The 19,630-nt window shown below is 32.7% G+C and overlaps 1 protein-coding gene and 1 pseudogene across 3 annotated transcripts in view; both read left to right on the forward strand.

Annotated features, from left to right (window-relative positions):
• Positions 1-2,490: 2,490 nt before the first annotated feature.
• Positions 2,491-3,272, forward strand: LOC105678882 (uncharacterized; annotated as a pseudogene).
• Positions 3,273-6,248: 2,976 nt separating this feature from the next.
• The window catches only part of LOC105678898 (titin homolog), a 29,702-nt gene continuing 16,320 nt past the window's right edge, over positions 6,249-19,630 (forward strand). Inside the window, exons 1-2 of one of the 3 annotated variants that reach the window (XM_012378618.2) lie at positions 6,249-7,464; positions 10,693-14,690. In XM_012378618.2, the coding sequence (XP_012234041.1) occupies positions 7,382-7,464; positions 10,693-14,690 (4,081 nt within the window). In that variant the 5' untranslated portion in view covers positions 6,249-7,381. The remainder of the gene's footprint in view (positions 7,465-10,692; positions 14,691-19,630) is intronic. The other 2 variants (XM_067351941.1, XM_067351942.1) reach the window with 2 other exon arrangements.

A 19,630-nucleotide genomic window follows, 5' to 3' on the forward strand; every position in this document is an offset into this window, starting at 1 on the left:
GGTTATTTTAGGGATCTCGAAGAAAGTCACTTCCGGGAGGAAATCGAGAAACGTTGGACCAAGTGTGTTGAGCTTATATATATATGGTAGATTGAAAAGTTTCCGGAATGTCAATGAAAACAAAATAAATCTGATTCAAGTTATATTTTATTTTTCAATATAATTCCCTCGAAGCTCAACACACTTGGTCCAACGTTTCTCGATTCCCTCCCGGAAGTGACTTTCTTCGAGGTCCCCAAAATAACCGTTAATCCACTGTTATGTATATATACAGGGTGTCCCATTTTAAAAACCCCACGTGAATAACTTTTCAGAGAGACATTTTCAAGAAAAATGATTTAGGTCAAAGTTGTTGGGTTTGGAGGGGGACATCCGATGATGACATTGGTTTAACCTAGGGTGTACATGCCAAGGTCATATGGAGGTCAACTTTGTTTTTTTAAATAGAACACCCTATTTTTTATTCCAAAATCTAATAGCTGGTGTCAAGAGCATTTCAAAACACTATAATGAAGTTATTTTTTTTGAAAATGTCTCTCTGAAAAGTTATTCACGTGGGGTTTTTAAAATGGGACACCTTGTATATTTATAATGTTATGTTTTCTGATAAATCAACATTTAAATGTACTGTTGAACTAAACAGGCGTAATTGTCATTACCCAGTCAGCTATTAATTCTTGTTAGTATCGGCAAATAGATGCTCAACATCGCTGGAATATAAAGTTTGATGTGGCATTATCAATGGTTATCTAATAGGTCCATATTTTTTTATGAAAATATATTAACAGAGGAAACTTTTTGGAGTGCCTACGAGATAAACTTCCAATTTTGCTTGAAAATGTTGATTTACATACAAGGTAAAGAATGCGGATTCAGCTAGATGGGGCGGGACCACACTATGCACGAATTGTAAAAAATTATTTAAAAAGGTACTTTAATAGAAGATGGATTGGACGAGGTGGACCCGTACCATAGCCCCTGTGATTGCCAGATTTAATTTCGCTTGACTTTTATTTGTGGGGGTATTTAAAGAATGTTGTCGATGAACAGGAACCAACAACTAAAGAAGATATAATCAAAAGAATTCAAGCAGCTTGTAGAAACATACGGAATGTGTTATTACAAACTGTCAGACATTTCTAGCAGAGAATTGCATTATGTATTTCAGAAAATGGAAATATCTTTGAACATCTGCAATAAATTTGGAAAAAATCATGAGAGGTAAGAGGAATTCATGTTAATAAAGCACCCCAGAGGGAATAAAAAACTACTACGTTTACCCCGTTCCCGGGTAGCGCTAAAAGTAGAATAAAAATAAAAAATATATTTTTAAAAATTCAAGGAGACCTCGACCTAGCCTGAAGACAGCATGTCAAAGTCATCCAAGGTCATTATCTTCTCTTTGCCTCAAACTTAATTGCTTTAAGATAGTGGGTTGACTAAACGTTGACCTATTAATTTTTAAGCCTCATAATTCGTAAAGTATTTAATGAAAAAATACTTTATTATTGTGTTTCGAAAAGCTACATAAATATGAAATAAAAAACTGGGGTTTCAATTTAGAAAATTTTAGGTGACCTTGAACCTTAACATCTTAAAATCAACCAAGATCGCCACCTTCTTTCCCCCTAGTAACTGAGCAAATTTTTGTCTAAAACATTTTTATCTTAAATTTAAGGGTTTTATAGGTGAGATATTCTAGTGGACTGATTAAAATGGACTATCCTGTATATTATATACAGGGTGGGCCAAAAGTCTGGACACACACGTAACTTTTGAACGGATCGAGGTAGAGAGTTAAAATTTGGAGAGATTTGATAGGATCATGAACGCTATTGTTTATCAGAATGGCATCCATCCCCCACCTTTTTGGGGCAAGGGGGCGGGGGTGACTTAAAAATCTTAAATGGCATGAAAAGTCAACTGGGAGCTCATTTAAAAGATCTTTTAAAGACAAAAACAACGGTTTTTGAGAAAGTTTGCTACGACCCTCCAATCAAAAGTTATGATTATGTAAACAAAAATTTGCATTTCTTATTCTTTGCGTTATCCAAAGTCTACGGCAAGGACGTGACGGTTATTAGAACCCGCGTGTTTGTGTTTGTGTGTGTGGATGAGTGGGTGTGTGTTTACAGTAAGTATTCAAACTGTCGACCTTCTACAGTTTGACAGTGGGCCAAACGATTGTAAAAACTAGTTGTAATGTTTTGTAATATTTCGGTGGTAATTAATGCCACTTTGTCGATAATTCGTAGTTGCAAGTCATTAAGACTTTGAGGTTTAATTCTGTACATTCGGTCTTTTAAATAATCCCAGAAGAAAAAGTCTAGGGGAGACAGGTCAGGTGACCTGGGTGGCCCCTCGATTGCGTCTCTCCTTCCTATCCATCTTTCAGGAAAAGCGTTGTTTAAAAAATTCCGCACTTGTAATCTAAAATGTGGAGGGGCATCGTCCTGCTGAAACCAAACTGAATCAAAATCTGGATCGAAAATGTTGCGAAGAATTGGTATAATATCGTCTCGGAGCATGGCCTCATACTTTTGTGCTGTTAGATTTCCATCAATGAAGAATAGCCCTATTATGTGCTGTCCAACTATTCCCGCCTAAACATTTTTGTGGATGTGTCAATACGTGGAACTGTTGTTATTGGTCGCAAGTTAATCCTCACTGGTTGAGAGAAATGGATCATCAACATATTTGGAAGGTGAATGTTTGGTGCGGCATTATTGGTAGTCAGATCGTAGGTCCTATCTTCTTTGAAGAAAATTTAAACGGTAATAGGTATTCAGCCTTGATAAAGACAGATCTTCCTGTCTTATTAGAAAATCTATCTCTGCGATTGCGCCTGGATATGTGGTTCCAACAAGATAGATGCCCGTCGCATACATCAAGAGTTGCCCGTGCAGCTCTAAATACTATGTTTCCCAATAAGTGGATAGGCAAATACGGTCCGATCAATTATCCACTTCGATCACCGGACTTTACTATCCTAGATTATTATTTGTGAGGAAGGGTAAAAGACTTGGTGTACCGTAAATGTCTAACTACAAGGGATGATATGATTCGTAGGATAAGAGAAACAATTCAATCTTTAAGTAATGATGAAATTCTTCGAGCAACCAATTTCTTCCAAACCAGAGTAGATGCTTGCATCGCAGAGAATGGTGCTCAATTTGAACATGACATTTGAACAAACACACACACCCACACACACATACACACATACACACACGCGCGCGCGCGTGCGTGAGAGGCAAGGGGACTCACGTAAATCAAGCACTCCGATGGAATCAAATTTTCGTCACGTCCACGCCGTTGATTCCGGGTAACTCTAAGAACGAGAAATGTTCATAAACATGTACAAATTGATGCATGATTCTCTTTACGAAAAACAAACATTTTTTTTTAATTGCTAAATTTCTTCAAAAATTATGGATTTTCATGAAAAACGTGTCAGACAATTTTAATGCAGAATTTTAATGTTTTTTCAGAATATGCAATGAAAAATACTACATTTCATTTAAAAAAACAAAGTTGACCTTCATATGACCTTCAATTTTACCTTCATCAAAAACTCAAGCCCACCATCTTGTGTTCCCCTCCGAACCCTACAACTTTTATCTGAAACATTTTTCTCCAAACTCAACAGCGTTTGAAATATTCGCCTGGCTAGATTAAAATGAAACACACTGTATACACACAAAGGATGTCCCAAAATTAGACCAACAAACTTCAGGTTAGGTTATAAAAGACACCAAAACAAACCAATTTTATCAATAAACCCATGTCCGAATGTGCCAAATGATTTGCCATTTTGGCACTAGAGAATTAAAGACTAAGACATTGTTTGATTAACAATAAGACATTGTTGACTAAGCTCAGTATCACAGTATTCAGTATTCATTCCACGTCACACTTAGTATTTATCATTGTTAGGTTGAAATTTGTTTTAAAAAATGGACAAGTTTTCTTATGAAGAACTGGTCCATGTGTATCTGATTTATGGAGAAGCTAGATGTAATGGAGAAGCTGCACGCTTGTATAAAGAGAGATATCCTCATCGTCATCATCTTCATCATACTATCTTTGCGTCCGTTCATCGTCGTTTTCGAGAAGTTGGCAACCTGATGCGCACTGATGGTGCGATTGTCCAAAAGAAACACGCATTGCAGCATATGAAGAAGTCCTGAACCGCAAGCAAGAACTTCCACAAGTGTTCGCGCAATTGCACGTCACATGGGGGCTGCTAAGTCGACGGTATGGCGTGTTTCTTATGACCAACAAGTTCATCCCTACCATAACCAAAGAGTGCAAGCGATAAGTCCTGCCGATGAGACTATCACTTTCGAATCGTTTTCTTCCGTTGATTTTTGAGTGCAGCCTGACTTCGGCAGAAACGTATAGTTCACGGATGAGACATGTTTCATTCGGAATGGTTTCTTCAATAGTCGCAACAGCCACATCTGGGCTGATGAAAATCCTCATGCTACTTTTGGACTAATGCCAGTTTGCCATCAACATTTGGGCCGATATTATCGGCGATAATTTGATTGGTTCATACTTGCTGCCACCTCATTTAAATGCTTATATTTATCTCCAATTCCTGCAATATGTTCTACCAGATCTTTTAGAAGATATCCTTTTGAACGTACGATGAGACATGTGGTTGCAATATGACGGTGTATCTCCACGTTTCATTTTGGATGTGTGCGAATATCTGGATCTGAATTTTTCGAACCGCTGAATTGGAAGAGGAGGTTCTGTAGCTTGACCTGCGCGATCTCTTGATCTTACTCTTTTTGACTTTTTCCTTTGGGGTTATGTGAAATCTCTGGTGTACGAGACTCCTGTACTTGGAGAGGAAGATCTAGCGAGAGTGATGGCCGCTTGCGCACATGTGCAAGCTGTTCTGAGAATATTCCATGGGTCCGTAAATCCATGAATGAGTTGGATTGCATCCGACGATGCAATCTTTGTATGGAAGTAAATAACTGCCATTTTGAACAAAATATACTTCATACTGCTGCAAAAATATACTTCACTTCAAAAACCATTTTAGTGCTAAAACGGTTCAAAAAATTTGCAGACACGGATTTATTGATAAAATTGTTTTGGTGTCCTTTGTAACCATCTGAAGTTTGTCAATCTAATTTTAGGGTATCCTGTATAACTGATATAAGGTGTCCCACCAAAGTGGTCACTCCCTTTTATCTTTTAAATTAAAAGAGATAGACTATAACAAATATATATCAAATTAAATGGTTCAAACTGAACTTTATTGTGAGCATAATAGTTGCTTACAAAAGCTATTTGTGTTAATGAATGGAGAGGTATGCATAATTTTTTTATAATAATGTGGATATTTTAATGTAAGAAAAATTGTAGCGCTGTTTGAAAAGAATACAACGATGTATGAATTAAATTTAAATATTTTACATATTATACGAGTTTTATCGACTTGAAATATCGTGGGCGACGTCTACCTTTTCACTTTCGGCCCTGCGATATGGCCAACATGTGACTCGTGCGTTAGAAATTGACGTATGTCAATTGTAGCGCTGTTAATTATTAATTAATTATTGAAGTTTGCCATATCGCAGAGCCGAAAGTGAAAAGGTAGACGACGTCCGCGATATTTCAAGCCGATAAAACTCGTATAATATATAAAATATTTATATTAAATCATACATCGTTGTATTCTTTTCAAACAGCGCTACAATTTTACTTACATTAAAATATCTGCATTATTATAAAAATTATTATAAAAAAATTATGCATACCTCTCCGTTTGTTAACACAAATAGCTTTTGTAAGCAACTATTATGCTCACAATAGAGTTCAGTTTGAACCATTTAATTTGATATATTTGATATATTTGTTATGGTCTATCTCTTTTAATTTAAAAGATAAAAGGGGATGACCACTTTTAGTGGAACACCCTGTATATTTCAAAAGATTAGAGTACTTGTAGAAATTTTAACATTTGACAATTTTTAACAATAATAATAATTCACTGATCGGGAAATCTGGAATGGATCATTACTTTCTTTCACCATAACAATGGTTCTATTTCTATAGCAAAAAAAGTCCCAGTAATACAATAGTCATTGTGAGTCTATTGTGATGTCACTGGGTTTTTTTTGCTATGGGGGATGTCAAAAAGCAGTATGATATAAATTGGCAAACGGATAAAATATTAATTTTTTTAGAAGTTTTATTAATATTACAGATTTGTAAACCAATTTAATAACAAGATATAAGAGACAACAATTAAAGTTACACAATTTCTTATAGACTTAAAAAAGGCATAATATCTATAAAAAATTATCTTTTTAAAAAAAGGTACAAAAACGATTCACAAGTACATGCGATTACTAAAACAGTGTTGTTAGAAAAATTCTATAGGTTTTTATGGACATGTAAACAACACTGTTTTAGTAACATGTGTACTTGGCGCTTTTTTGTATCTTTTTTTTATAGAAAATCTATGGAAAAATTCTATAGGTTTTTATGTCTAGTTATTTATTATTATATTTTTTCTTAGAAAAAAATTTTATTTTAGAAAAAAGCTATCATATATTTTATTTATTAAAAAAACTATTGTATATATTATTTGTATTATGCTATAAAAAATATAGTGTTAGAAAATGGTGTCAAGTGAGAATAAGAAATTATACACATTATTACTACAAAAATAGAAAATTGTTTTATATTTTATACAAAAGATATATATAAAGTAAGAAGCAAAAACTTTTTTTATTAATAGTTATTAAAAATAAAATCAATTTTTTTTGGAATAACGTGACAAAAATGATTACTTTAATATGTTTTTCTTCGATTTTCTTAAAATTCTGCAATATACACTCTTTGAAGTCAGATTTGGATTCAACGCACAAAAAATTTGGAGAATAAGTATAACTCACAAAATAATTTTTCTTTTTCTAGCAACTAAAAAATGTTTAATTTTTTATACTATGAATATTATATACTTGATGTTTTAAAGAGACAGATAGTTTATCTTGTTCCGCATTCTTTGGCAATTACCAGCTGTAATAGCCGCCGTGCGTGCGCGGCTTATTAAAGTTCGGGTAGTATACTTAGACGCGTTAGGAAGCCTCATATACTAGAATTCTATTATTACACCGGGTCGCCGGCTTAAACTCAGTCGGTTTTGGCTCCCTGAACCGTGAGAACCGCTTTTACTTTTCGACACACCTGAGAGCTGCCGTGAGTTCGTCATCGTAGTCGGTTCGTCGCTGCTAAAAACGCAACGCAGTCAGTCGATCAATTGCGTTTCTTACGTTCGTCGTCGTTACTCCCGTTGTTGTATTGTCGAGCGTTACTATTAATGCTTTGTAATTAAAAAAAATAAAGTGTAAAAATGCCGTACTACAATGATGTCCCGTTTTACTATGGAGGAGGAGCTTACGCAAATCACAGTTCGTTAATGACGGGCACGGGACGGTAAGAATAAATCAGTGTTTTATTATAGCGCAATCACACACAAAATGTCGTAACATTGTTGTTTAGATCCAAAATTTAGTCTACTAGAAAACAATTTTTAAAATTTTTACTTTTATGTTGTTTAATATAGAAGTTGATAAATAATAGAAATTAATAAATTTTATTTTATTTTTTATCTTATATGTTCCTTTATAATATTTTGGAAATTGATTGGTGGAAATTTTTCGCAAAACCGTTAGACATATATCGAAAACTTGTCGAAAATGTTATCGTAAAACGATTGAGAATATTTCAGAAATATGATTACAATAAAATGCAAAATACACAGAATCGCTATAATAACGACAGGCAAATTTTTCCCTCGTTTATCTTTCACATCAATAGTTTTGGCAAGAATTTGCGATTTGTATGATCAATATATTTTTCATTGAGTCAGTTATTTACACGATAGCATTACAATTAAATAATTTGAGAGAACAAACAGTAAGGAAGAAATGGAGAAATAGAAGAAGGGGAAAGAGAGAAAAAATAATTTAAATTTAATTATTGTGATATAGGAAAACAAAAAGAAGAAACTACTTACTAAATTACTTACTAAATTCGTAATTAGCGTGTTTTGCAAAATAAAAATTGCGCATATATTTCAAATATATTTTTATTGAATAAAAATAGTATTAGTACATTTTATTTTGTCTAAAATAATTTTGTTTAATATATAAAGATATGTACATATATGCTGGAAAGCATTTTGATCAAATTACATTGTTTTTACTTGTATTATTATTTTAAAATACTTTAGAGCAATATTATCCTTTTTTCTGCAAAAAATTATTCTGAAACGGATGAAATGTGTAAATTGTGTTAATTGTAAAATTTGTATACAAAATGTATAAATTGATGCTATTTCAATGTATTTCTTTAGAAGAAACTTTAAAATTTCACAATATTTTTTTCGTCCAATTTTTGTATACATATAATACGTATACATATACCGGCAAAGCCCGAAGGATCGGTAACTCTAACTAGTTAAAATTATCAAGTTTTAAGCAATGTCTGAAATGAAACTTTATTTCGGAATTTGCCTGAAAACAATTTAGGTAACCTTAAAATTGCTTAAAGTGGTTTATAAAAAATAAATAATAAATAATAAATAAAGGTTTTATTTCGAACATTGCCTTAAACGCTCTTAACAATTTTAACTTTGCCTAGGCAATCTTAGGATTGCCGATCTTTCGGGCTTTGACGATAACATATATATTTTATATATAAAATTACACAAAATATTTTTTACATACTAATAGTTTATAAATAAAAATAATAAAATATGGATCACAAATTTTTCGATTTTATGTGTGTAATTACCAAAAATTTTTTCTAGAGCACGTTATCGAAATAACATCAATTTATACGTTAAATGATCATACGCATCTTCAAATCAGCCATGCTTGTTTTCCACTACCTAACAAGTGTTCATGAAATATTTTTGTTCTGCAACGTAATGAGGAATGAAAATAAGCATTTGACGTTAGAGCAAATACGCGGTAATCGATCGAAGGGCTCATCAATCGATACGAACATATTACATGTGCGTGCGAGTTATCAGATGAACGAAACGTCAACCATTATGCCCTAACTAGACCAGAGATGATCCTACTTGTGGCTCATTCGAGTGCATAGTTTGAGTGCATAAACAGACCGACCGAATCGATTTAATTGGATAAAAATAATTATTTGATATGGTTAATACGATTGGAAGTCAACTTTAATATAAGTTTAACCTGTCAACCTATGCACTCAGATAAGCCACAAGTAGGATTATCCTCCGGTCTAGTTAGGGCATTAGGATCTGACATAAAACAATATGACATCTGACGGCAAGATTTAAAACTATAATTAGATTACACTTCTCTGAAGAAATTGTACAGTATACTGATTTCCTTTTTTAATTATAAAAAATAATATAATGGAAAGTAATATTATTTCACAATTAAAAAGTTGCTTGCTTAGTTTATGGTTATAAAAGTAAATTTCATAAAAATTTATATTTTTTTAACTTTTCAAAAGCAAACGCATGCTGCGTTTATATAGAAAATTTTTTTAGAAATCTCAAAAAAATTGATATTAATTATTTAATATTTAATTCATTTTTAATATTTTCTTATTTATTACACTTCGTAGAATGTATTTTATTTGAATTTGTAATTTATTCTACGCTATATTAAATAAACTACGCCTCCATGTTCCAATAGGCAATTTATTAAGATTTAAATGTATATATTTTTAAAATCTTTTAAGTATTAATGATACATATATGCGTTATAAAGACTGATGGTTAGTTTTTAATTTAAAAAATGGTTTTTATTTATAACATTTTTTAAAACATAATATTCGTAGATTTTTGGGATTATTCAATTTAAATTTCTTGTCAAAATTTTTGAATTTAATATGGTAGATCTAATATAGCAAACAAATTTGAAAAATTATTCTACTCTCTTCAAACTTGATTTTTAAGGAATTTCATAGTCTTTGAATTCAAACCTAACACATCAAACTTGTAGAAAAATTTAGAAATTTGCAAAAATATTTTTCTAAAGAAAATTTTTGCATTTAATCATATTTCATCTTAGATTTTATGTTCTGTTTTATAAATTATAAAATTTACATCTTAATCTGTAAATAAAAGATTTTTGAAACTCTGAAAAGTTTTATATAAAATTTATTTTTCGAATTTCTATAATAATTATCACATTGTGTCCATAATTTAGAATTACAAAATTTTTACTGTAAGTTTGAATTTAATATTTCAAAATATTTCCATACTTTAAATAAATTAATCTTTAAATAAATTTAATTGATCTTTTTATATAAATAAATTATTTTTAATAATAAAATTTTTATTTTTTAACAATAAAAGAGTTAATCGTCGTATTTTGTCACAAATTTTACTTTTATTCTTAAAATATGTTATTGTATACAATTGCGCGACAAATTAACGAATTGTATGCTGATAATAATGTTTCTTCAAGTAATAGCATTGGTATTAAAGCTCAAAGTTTCTAACGATCGGTTTTGTGTGTGATATAATCTTAACTTAAATACCCGCGTTGTTTACAAAAGATATTCGTCGAAGGTTCCGCGAGAAAAATATCCGCCAAAATAAAAATAAGTTTAACAAAATGCATATTTTACGGTGGCGATGCCAAACAAAATATCATAATGTTCATACAGAACACCCTTCCACCTTCCGTTGCCACGTTTTGCACCACATTTGTCGACGATCTCGGAGTCTCCGCTCAATCATCTGCATCGTTTCTCACCGATTTCTATGAGGCACACGAGACGAGTGATCGACACAGCGGACATCGATGTTTCGACACCAAGGATTCTATCACACGACGGACATCGTCCCAGGAATCGCTTGCGTCGTGACCGGCCTACCATCAAGATCAGATCGCAGGCTTTGAAGGACAATCCTGCGTTACGAAAACACAATGAGAAACATGAGAAGTCGGTGGGCGAGCTTCTCATGGAGAAATTCTTGATTAAGGATAAAAAGTTGAGCGATGATAAAAATCAACAGGTGCGTTTATATCATCAAATCAACTTGGATTGCGACGAGAAAAGTGAGCCTCTAGAGCGGGAAGCTCTGCAGAAGCGAGTCACACGTAGATTTACGCGACGTCGATCCTCCACTGACCTCGACCCTGAACAGCTGCGGCGCGAGGCCACTTACGCGCAGGTACAAGCAAAAGTTTTGGACAACCTTGTGGCCGAAGAGCAAGCACAAATTGAGAATGAGACCCGTTGTGGTACTCTAATCAGGAAGGGCACGACGATCAACTGTTCTTACTGTGTAAACAGCGCTGATTCCGACACGATGACGCATGAAGAGGAGGAAGCGGTCGCAACAAGGATGAAGAAAGCTATGAAGAAAGCAAGGAAGAAGAAAAAGTCGATCGTTGATAAGATCACAGACGATGTTCTCGATAACAGACGATCGAGCACCTGTAGCGACACATCCACCGATTCGCGAATAGAAAATGAGGTGAAGCCACAGATGTTTAAAATTGAGGCCTGTAATAGTGCCGGTGATTTTTCTACGATTTGGGTGAATGCAAATGTCGAAAACGAAAAGTGCAAATCGACAACAGTTGACGAGTTTAAAGGTGAAATTCAAAATGGCAGTGCGTCTCCGAGGAGCGCGGACGAAGCGGAGACGCAGATAGTGTTGTCTGTGAAAAAACCTTATGTAAAGGATTCGTCGAGCAATAGTGTGTACTTAACGATGAGAAAGCCTACGGAGAAACTCGATGAGAAACTCGAAGAACTTGAAAAACTTGACGCAAAGAACGACGAAAGTCAAGTAAGCATAATAAATGGCTTCGTCTATGCGACAGATAATTTTAAGAATGATACATTGGAGAGTTTAACAGGCAAAAATTTGTCAGAATTGAACGGAATTAAGGATACAGCTTTAGAGAAGATTGCAGATGAAATAGAATCTTTGGTAAAGAAAGATGTTTCTTTTTTATCAAATGAAAATTCACGAAATAAACAAGACATTGTCTCAAGAACAAAAAGTGACGTACAAAACATCGATGCTGAAGACAATTCCTCAAAAAATATCGAGACGAATCTTATGCAATCAAGTACTTCAGCATTTGTTTCGACAAATGCGCAACAAAACAACATGCAAATCAAACAGTTGTCATTATTGAAAGATACTTTCGTTACACGTACAAAGAAGGATAGAGGTCAACAGAATGACAGTGCGGTTGACTCCATGAAAACAAGTCTAGAAGTCTCTTCTAGTACCAAAACAGCAGAATTTTTGATTAACAAAAATTTGGTAGCTTCAAAAATGGACAAATTTGTGGAGGAGAAAAACAGATTGAAATTTTTGACGGTATCGCAGAATCGCGATATTTCGATTGAAGATGGCAATAACGCTGATAAAAACAACACGAATAGCGCGATGCTCGTGCTTAACAGTGCGGCTTGTCGTCTGCCAAAAGCATCTAAAATTAATGTGGATAGAAATAATGCCGTAGAAGCGCCAGAGCTTTCGTTACGAGAGACGACGGAGTATCTGGCAAACTCGCCGAAAAGTGCCGAGGACGTAGTCAGAGCTGCCGTGTTACCGGGAAAGAAGGCAAACAAAGCATTGAATTTGGCCCAAGTTCCTTCCACTGACTCTCTGAAGAAAGCCAATGGCGTAGACACGGATAATAAATCAACCTTCAAAATTGACGCGTCTCAACGCAATAACGCGGCCAAGTTAGAGATTAAAAAAATGACCTTGCTCAAGGAAACAAACTGCGAAGTGCGTATTAACGACCATAATGAAGAAATGAAAAAAGATATCGATTTAAAGAAAGCATCAAGAAACAATGTGGGGAAACCTAATGAAAATACATCATATGATTTATCTTTACAACCATCTGTTTCTTTGGAAAAGATGGAAATAAACATTGAGACATCAGCCGACGTACCAAAAGAATCAAAACTACTCAAAGCTGACATCAAGAAAATTAATGGCGTCGACTTGAGAAAGGATACGTCAAGAGACTCCGAGTTATCTAGTTTTACGAGCAAAACGGCGAAGCTTAATAGTGCAGAATCTAAAGTGAAAACTTTGCAATCAAAAACAGCTATGAATGAAGCCAGCAACGCGACAGATTTGAAAAAAGTCGGTAAAAATTTGGGCGTATCTAAAATTGTAGAAGTCGACGATGGCAAACTGACGTCTCTTCATAAAAAAGACATCAATGCACCAAGAATCTTGAAGAAAAATATCTCTGTTGATTCCTTGAAGCCGACTAATGAGTGCTCATCGAGTTTGAGCAATCCGAACAATCTTATAGTTTCACAACAACTCGCCTTTGCCAATGGAAAAGACAAGATTACACCTATTAAGAAAACGTTAAAGTCGTTGAAGCCTTTAAATAAAGTGATGGAAGAGAAGCTAACGATTAACGCAAGTTGTGAGAAATCGCCGCTGGAGGACGGACAATTATCAAAGAGTGCCTCCACCGAATCTATCGATTTTTGGAATGAGATTAAAGCACCAGAGAGTCCCGAAGCGACGATGATTGATTTCAAAATTGAACAAAAGACAAATTTAACGATACCGAAACGAGTATTTGACGATTCACCGGTGAAAGAATCCGATAGCGAGAAAAATGATGTCAGTGTTAAAATAAATGTCGCGACATCTAGCGGTCCAGCAGTCATTGAAGGCGAGAGAAAGGAAGGAAAAATTGTTCTGGAAAATCTGGGAGCGAAGAAAGCGGAAGCCGCGAAAGAAAAGAACTGCACACTGGTGCAAAAAACAGCGCCCAAGAAGAAAAATCTTTCGATAGTGATTGGTGCAAAGAATTCGAACTCGACTGTGAAAAAGGCACCGTTGAAGCGTGACAATTCTATTAATTCAATACAATCTGATTTGACAGATTCAAAAATATCTTTTTTGATACCTGAAATCACTGTGCCGATCATAAATATAATCGAAGTATCTAAGTTGTCGGAAAAATCCGAAAATTGCAACATTGATGAGGAACACGAAGATCCTAGTACACCAACGAACGAGTTACTACCCGCTCCTTCCTTGACTGGGAAAATTTCGCAGTGCAATCAGGACGATTTGACAAACGCCGACGACGTGGAAACTCCGGTTGTATCGGAGGAGACCAGCTTGACTACTAGCCCCAGTCTCAGTCCGCAATCCTCAAAGATAAAGCGCACGATCAAAAAGAAATTATCAACCAAGAAGACGTCGTCGCCGCCAATAAAGAATAACAGAGAGACGAAGGAGGCTCACAGCAATGAATCAATAACGAATCAACAGAATACACACAAATCCGAGAAGCAACTTTTGGCAAAACCTTCGACGAAAACGTCACCCAAGTCCAGCCCAAGGAACTCTCCGTCGCAGCGACCGCTTGATCTCATCAGGATGTTCTACACGACACCGTCGGCGTTGCTCACTGCGACGCCGCGTGATCTCTCCAAAGTTAGACGGGCAAAAATCAAGAGGCGACGGCATCATTCGAGGACGCCTTCTGTCAGTAGCGACAGCACCGGAAGTACAACGAGCACCGCCACAAATGAGAGCACGGACGGCAGCGGTTCAACTTGTACTGAGCTGGATGATGATGCTGAACACAAGAGAATGAACTCGACAAGGAGCAATGATTCCGGATTCGATGGTTCACCAAGGATTTCGAGTACTTATTTTGCAATTGTTTGTACATCAAAGATTTACCGTCCAGACAGTTTCGAGATTTTTTTCCTTATCGGTCAAATTACATAGATTAAATTAGATGGATGTGAAATGTTATTGCAATTATAATCTTTACGAACCGCTCAGAAAGTGTCTGGAAAACATTGGGTTAAACCAAAAATTTGTTCGAATTTTAAGCCAGAAATGAAACTCAAATATTAAATAATAATATATAATTAAATTTAACAAGAAATTAAATAGTTAGATTGACGCTAAAAGTTTGCTTTTTTATGAAAATTTATTTTAAATAAAGTTATTAATATTCTTTCTAAAAGTTCGAAGTTTTAAAAATTACGTGCACAAAAAGTTGTTTTTAAATAGAAAAGTGTATCAAAATTTATTTTAATCACCTACTAATTGTTAGTTTGAAATTCTATAATTTTGTCTTGAATTTTATTTGTCACTTGACTTGATTTTACTATCTTGTATTAAATTAACATTTAAAATATAAAAAATTTCTATTATTTTATATTTAATAAGTATTTTCTTTGTTTATAAATTATGAATTTCTTATTCTTTAAAATTATTTTAAACAATTGAAATAAATAATAATCAAAAGTTGCAATGTCAGAAGAATATGGCGGCTGACATAAGATATTTTAATTTAATAGCAACAATTTTTGTCAAAAGACCAACAATTTATATTATAATATTTATAATGGTGTATAATGGCAAAAATGCACTTTCACATCTTTTATGTTCACACTCAAACTATGCGAGTATTATTTAGCTCGCGCGATGTTTTGTTTAATTTACTGAAAGGAAGTATCTATTAATCATATACTTATAATTTGTTAGGCTCCAAATATCATTGGTAATCCAAATTATTTTCAATATTATATATTGACGACGTTCGAAAAAACTTTTGGTTCAACCCGATACTAACACGATAGTAATACTAATTTATTTGTATTGTGTTTAAATGTTTCTCATTATTTTCGCATTTTCTAGCAATATTGCATGTATGTACTTGTTATGAAGTTTGGCAGAATCTAACTAAATTGTTAATATTTTTTGCGAAAAACATAAATCGGCATAGCATAGTACACTGTTGATACAAGTACATAGCAGTAGAATTAAAATATATGTGTAAAAATATTATGTTAAAATAAATCATAGCTATCGGTTTTGTAATTAAAATGTTTTATGTTAATGGTTGAAATGTAGACCCTTTTTTTATTTTTATTTTTTTTTTAATTTAATTAATTAGATTAATATTAAATTAATAAAAAAATTATTTATTATGTAATTAAATGTACTAACTTTATCACAACTAATTTTTCTTAATTAATTGTAGTAAATATATAATATTATAATTATATTAAATTTAATGCCAACTGCTAGAATGTAATTAAATGTAATTATTTAGATAAAATTAATAAAATAAATAATACATATGTTATATAAAATTTTAGAATTTAACAAAATAAAAATTGATATATATTGTGTTTAATTAAAATAAAAAAATTTTAAATGAATAGAAAATTAACATATAAAAGAATTTTAATTTTCTAAAAATTTTCTAAATTTAATCAATTAATTGAGGGCCTGAGAAACATAGTGTAAGTTAAAATTTTCAATTTTTTAAAAACAGGTTTTTTGCGTTTATTATCATAAAAAACTCAATACATTTTATTAAGAAATTATGAGAGGTCTAAGGACTCAGAAAACCATTAAGATATGTCTGTGTTTAAAAAAAAAATGGAAAAAATAATTATTTGTAATTTTAAAAGGAAAATAATGAGTACAAACAAACAAAAATTCACATAAATAAAGTTCATATTTTCACAATAATTCATTTTTACACACACACATGTTACACACAGTTTTCTTCCTGTTCTTTCTCCTCTTCATCATCATCAGACAGTGGGTTATGATCTTCTTCTTCTTGGGAACTTCTGATATTCTTGAAGAAAGAATGGTGGACTGGTGGGATGTACTTGAGTAGATATAACGTATCTCTTTTCTTTAAGTAATTTATCACACGTAGGCTATTCTTTTTTTGTACGATGATCGCAAGTTCTTTGGTCGATCCTCTTTGTTTGATGTAATATTCAGCTCACTGAAGAGCATGTCTTCATTCAGTGTGTATTTATACAAGATCGAGAATGGTTTTTCTTTTTCGTAGCAAAATCACTGTATCTTTAATCAGTTTATATTGTGATCTTCAACGTCTTTTTTGTGTTTTGTTATAGCTTTTTCAAGAGCATCAGTTTGTACAAAGTCGTGCCGTTGCATTTTCACAAGTATAAATTTGTTGTGTCATCTAGCGGTCTGTATCTCTTTGTACCAATCTTCGAGAGCATAAATAGACTTATTTTGAGAAGTAAGCTCAATGAGGACAAAATCTAAGTCGTTAGGAAGAAATAAGTGGCCGCAAACCATGAACTTGTAATTTATAACTTTTACAGTCGTTTCTTGAGTTACTTTCAACAGTGATAGCAAAACCTTTATATTTCTATTTGCCCCGTGCATATATCGCTATAAATAACCATGTGTTTTTTTTTGGTTCGGCTTATTATATTTTGTAAGATATCTCGAAGATATCTCTTGCGAACCCCTAGTGATGGTCTCATCCCAAACATACATGTACTCTAAATTTTTACTAACATCATGTATGCCCAAATTGTAGCAATACATGTTACGCCTATAATAGGCCTCAGATACACTAAGTTTTGGAAATGGCTTTTTGTAAATCTATTGTCACAGTGTATAAGTTAGCATTCTCTTTAGTTTTTTGGCTATCTAATTACAGACTATATCGGACTTTTTTTGCTTTTACTAAATACAAAGAATATTGAAGCTCCAAATCTTTTCCTGATTTTGTTCTACATCAACCAACTATTTATATTCATTACATGATTTACAAGTATCTTTTCTGGGGATATAAAAATTAAATTAAATTCATTGTTGAAGATAAGTCTGTAAAAATACTCTTTAACAGGATTAATTTATTTTTTCTCACATCATTCTTGATAAAAAGTTACATTTTTTAAAAATGTTTAGCTCAGGATTAAGATATTTCCTGTTTAGATTGTTTTGGCCAGTGTAATGGCTTTGAAATGCAGAGAAAAGGTTTATATGATCTTTTACTGATTGTTTCGGGGGTAATCTTCTATGCTGTTTACCCCTTAAATCTTCAGCTGGCGACTTTCCTTTCTTTATTTTCTGTAGAATCAACTTTCCATCACTTACAAGAAAAGTGTCCAAAAAGAATTTTTTGCAAACCTGGGCCATATTACCTTCTTTTTGCATAGTGTATAAGTTTGAGCTTTGTTTCTTTCCTCTAGATTTATTCCGAGACTGCCTTTGCTTAACGGGCGTCTGCTGCACAAGACTACATAAATATGCATTCTGTTTACCAAAATCGGCCATTTGTTGAAAACTCTCAAATTGTTCATGTCTTTCATCTTCAGTGAATGATTTGATACATTTTCTGAGCATCTATAATCAGTGTTCTGAAATTTCTTATTTTCTACCAATATCTCTTTACTATTAACATATGGTTTGCCTGAATTACGAAGCCTCTTTGCACTAGCTGTTTTAGACTCATTCCTTTGACGTTTCTGAGGTTTGAAAAATATTTCTTGGCTTGGCTGTAAAATGTGGTTGACCTCTCCGTGATCTTGATTCATTGAAAAAGTCGAAGACACAATAATTACCAAATAAAACAGTTTTATTGATTGGATAAACTAGACAGACCGTCGTACATAAACAAGGATAGACACCATATTGACAAACATCAATCACAGTCAACTATTCAGAAACAAAGTGGTGTAAGTCAGATTTGCAATATGATTCTATATATACATAAACAGTTTGTTCTCTTTATTAACTACTCTTGTGCAAAGTGCTGTTTGTTTACCAAATAAAGTGAAGTTATGACTTAATTCACTATAAAATTAAACAGATTGATACTTTCAGAGTTGGAAAATATGATTAACTCAAAATATTAAAATTTTGACTTACACCACTATGTTTCTCAAACTCTCAATTAATAAATAAAAATTTTAGTAGTGGCTTAATAAAATAATTTTTTAATGTTTATTTAAAATATAAAAAATAATATAAGAAAATAAAAAAATGTTACAAACAATTTTTAATAAGATATTAAGTAAATAAAAGGAGAGTAAAAAAATTTTGATTAAATATCAATTTAAAATTCAAGATAAATTTTTTAATATTTAATAATAAGATAAAAGTAAATGTAAATTTAAAGTTAAAATCAAGAATAAAAAAATCTATGTTAACACGAACTAGGGACTTTGTCGAAAATTAAAGGGTATTCCATCAAATAACTATACACTATTTTCAATTGTGTGACGAAGTGTTGATCTATATTTTTTTGTTGAAAAGCATCCTAATATTATTTGTTGAAAAGCATCTAATGTTATTATACGAAAACTTCATCCCAAAGATATCCCAACGACTAGATTATCTTGCTTATTGTTAGATTGCATGTTATTTCATGTTTTTCAATGCTAACAATAATTTGAGTTTTTAATAACAACTACATTGTTAAATACTAGATTTACTTCTACATTTTGTGTGTTGATTTTAAATTAAACAACGTTATGAACGGGTAAGCTAAGTGATAAAACCGTGATATTTTTCTTTCAACACGTTAAAATATTTTCAAATTCGAGAAACTCAATCACATTTTTTGTGTCATATATTTCACGTGATGTTGATGTTTGCAGTGAAGACAACGATTGTAATGACGAAAACGATCGTCATTTTAGCGCTATTAAAATGACATACGGTTGTTGCCGTAATGTCAATGACATATCTTTTTCTATTTACGCAGAAAGATATAATAGTATGTAAGGTGTACCTATAATGTTTGGTCAAATTTGGCAGTGTATTCTATAAATCGTATTGATA

Source organism: Linepithema humile, chromosome 3 (assembly GCF_040581485.1).
Source record: "Linepithema humile isolate Giens D197 chromosome 3, Lhum_UNIL_v1.0, whole genome shotgun sequence".
Classification (NCBI taxonomy): Eukaryota; Metazoa; Arthropoda; class Insecta; order Hymenoptera; family Formicidae; genus Linepithema; species Linepithema humile.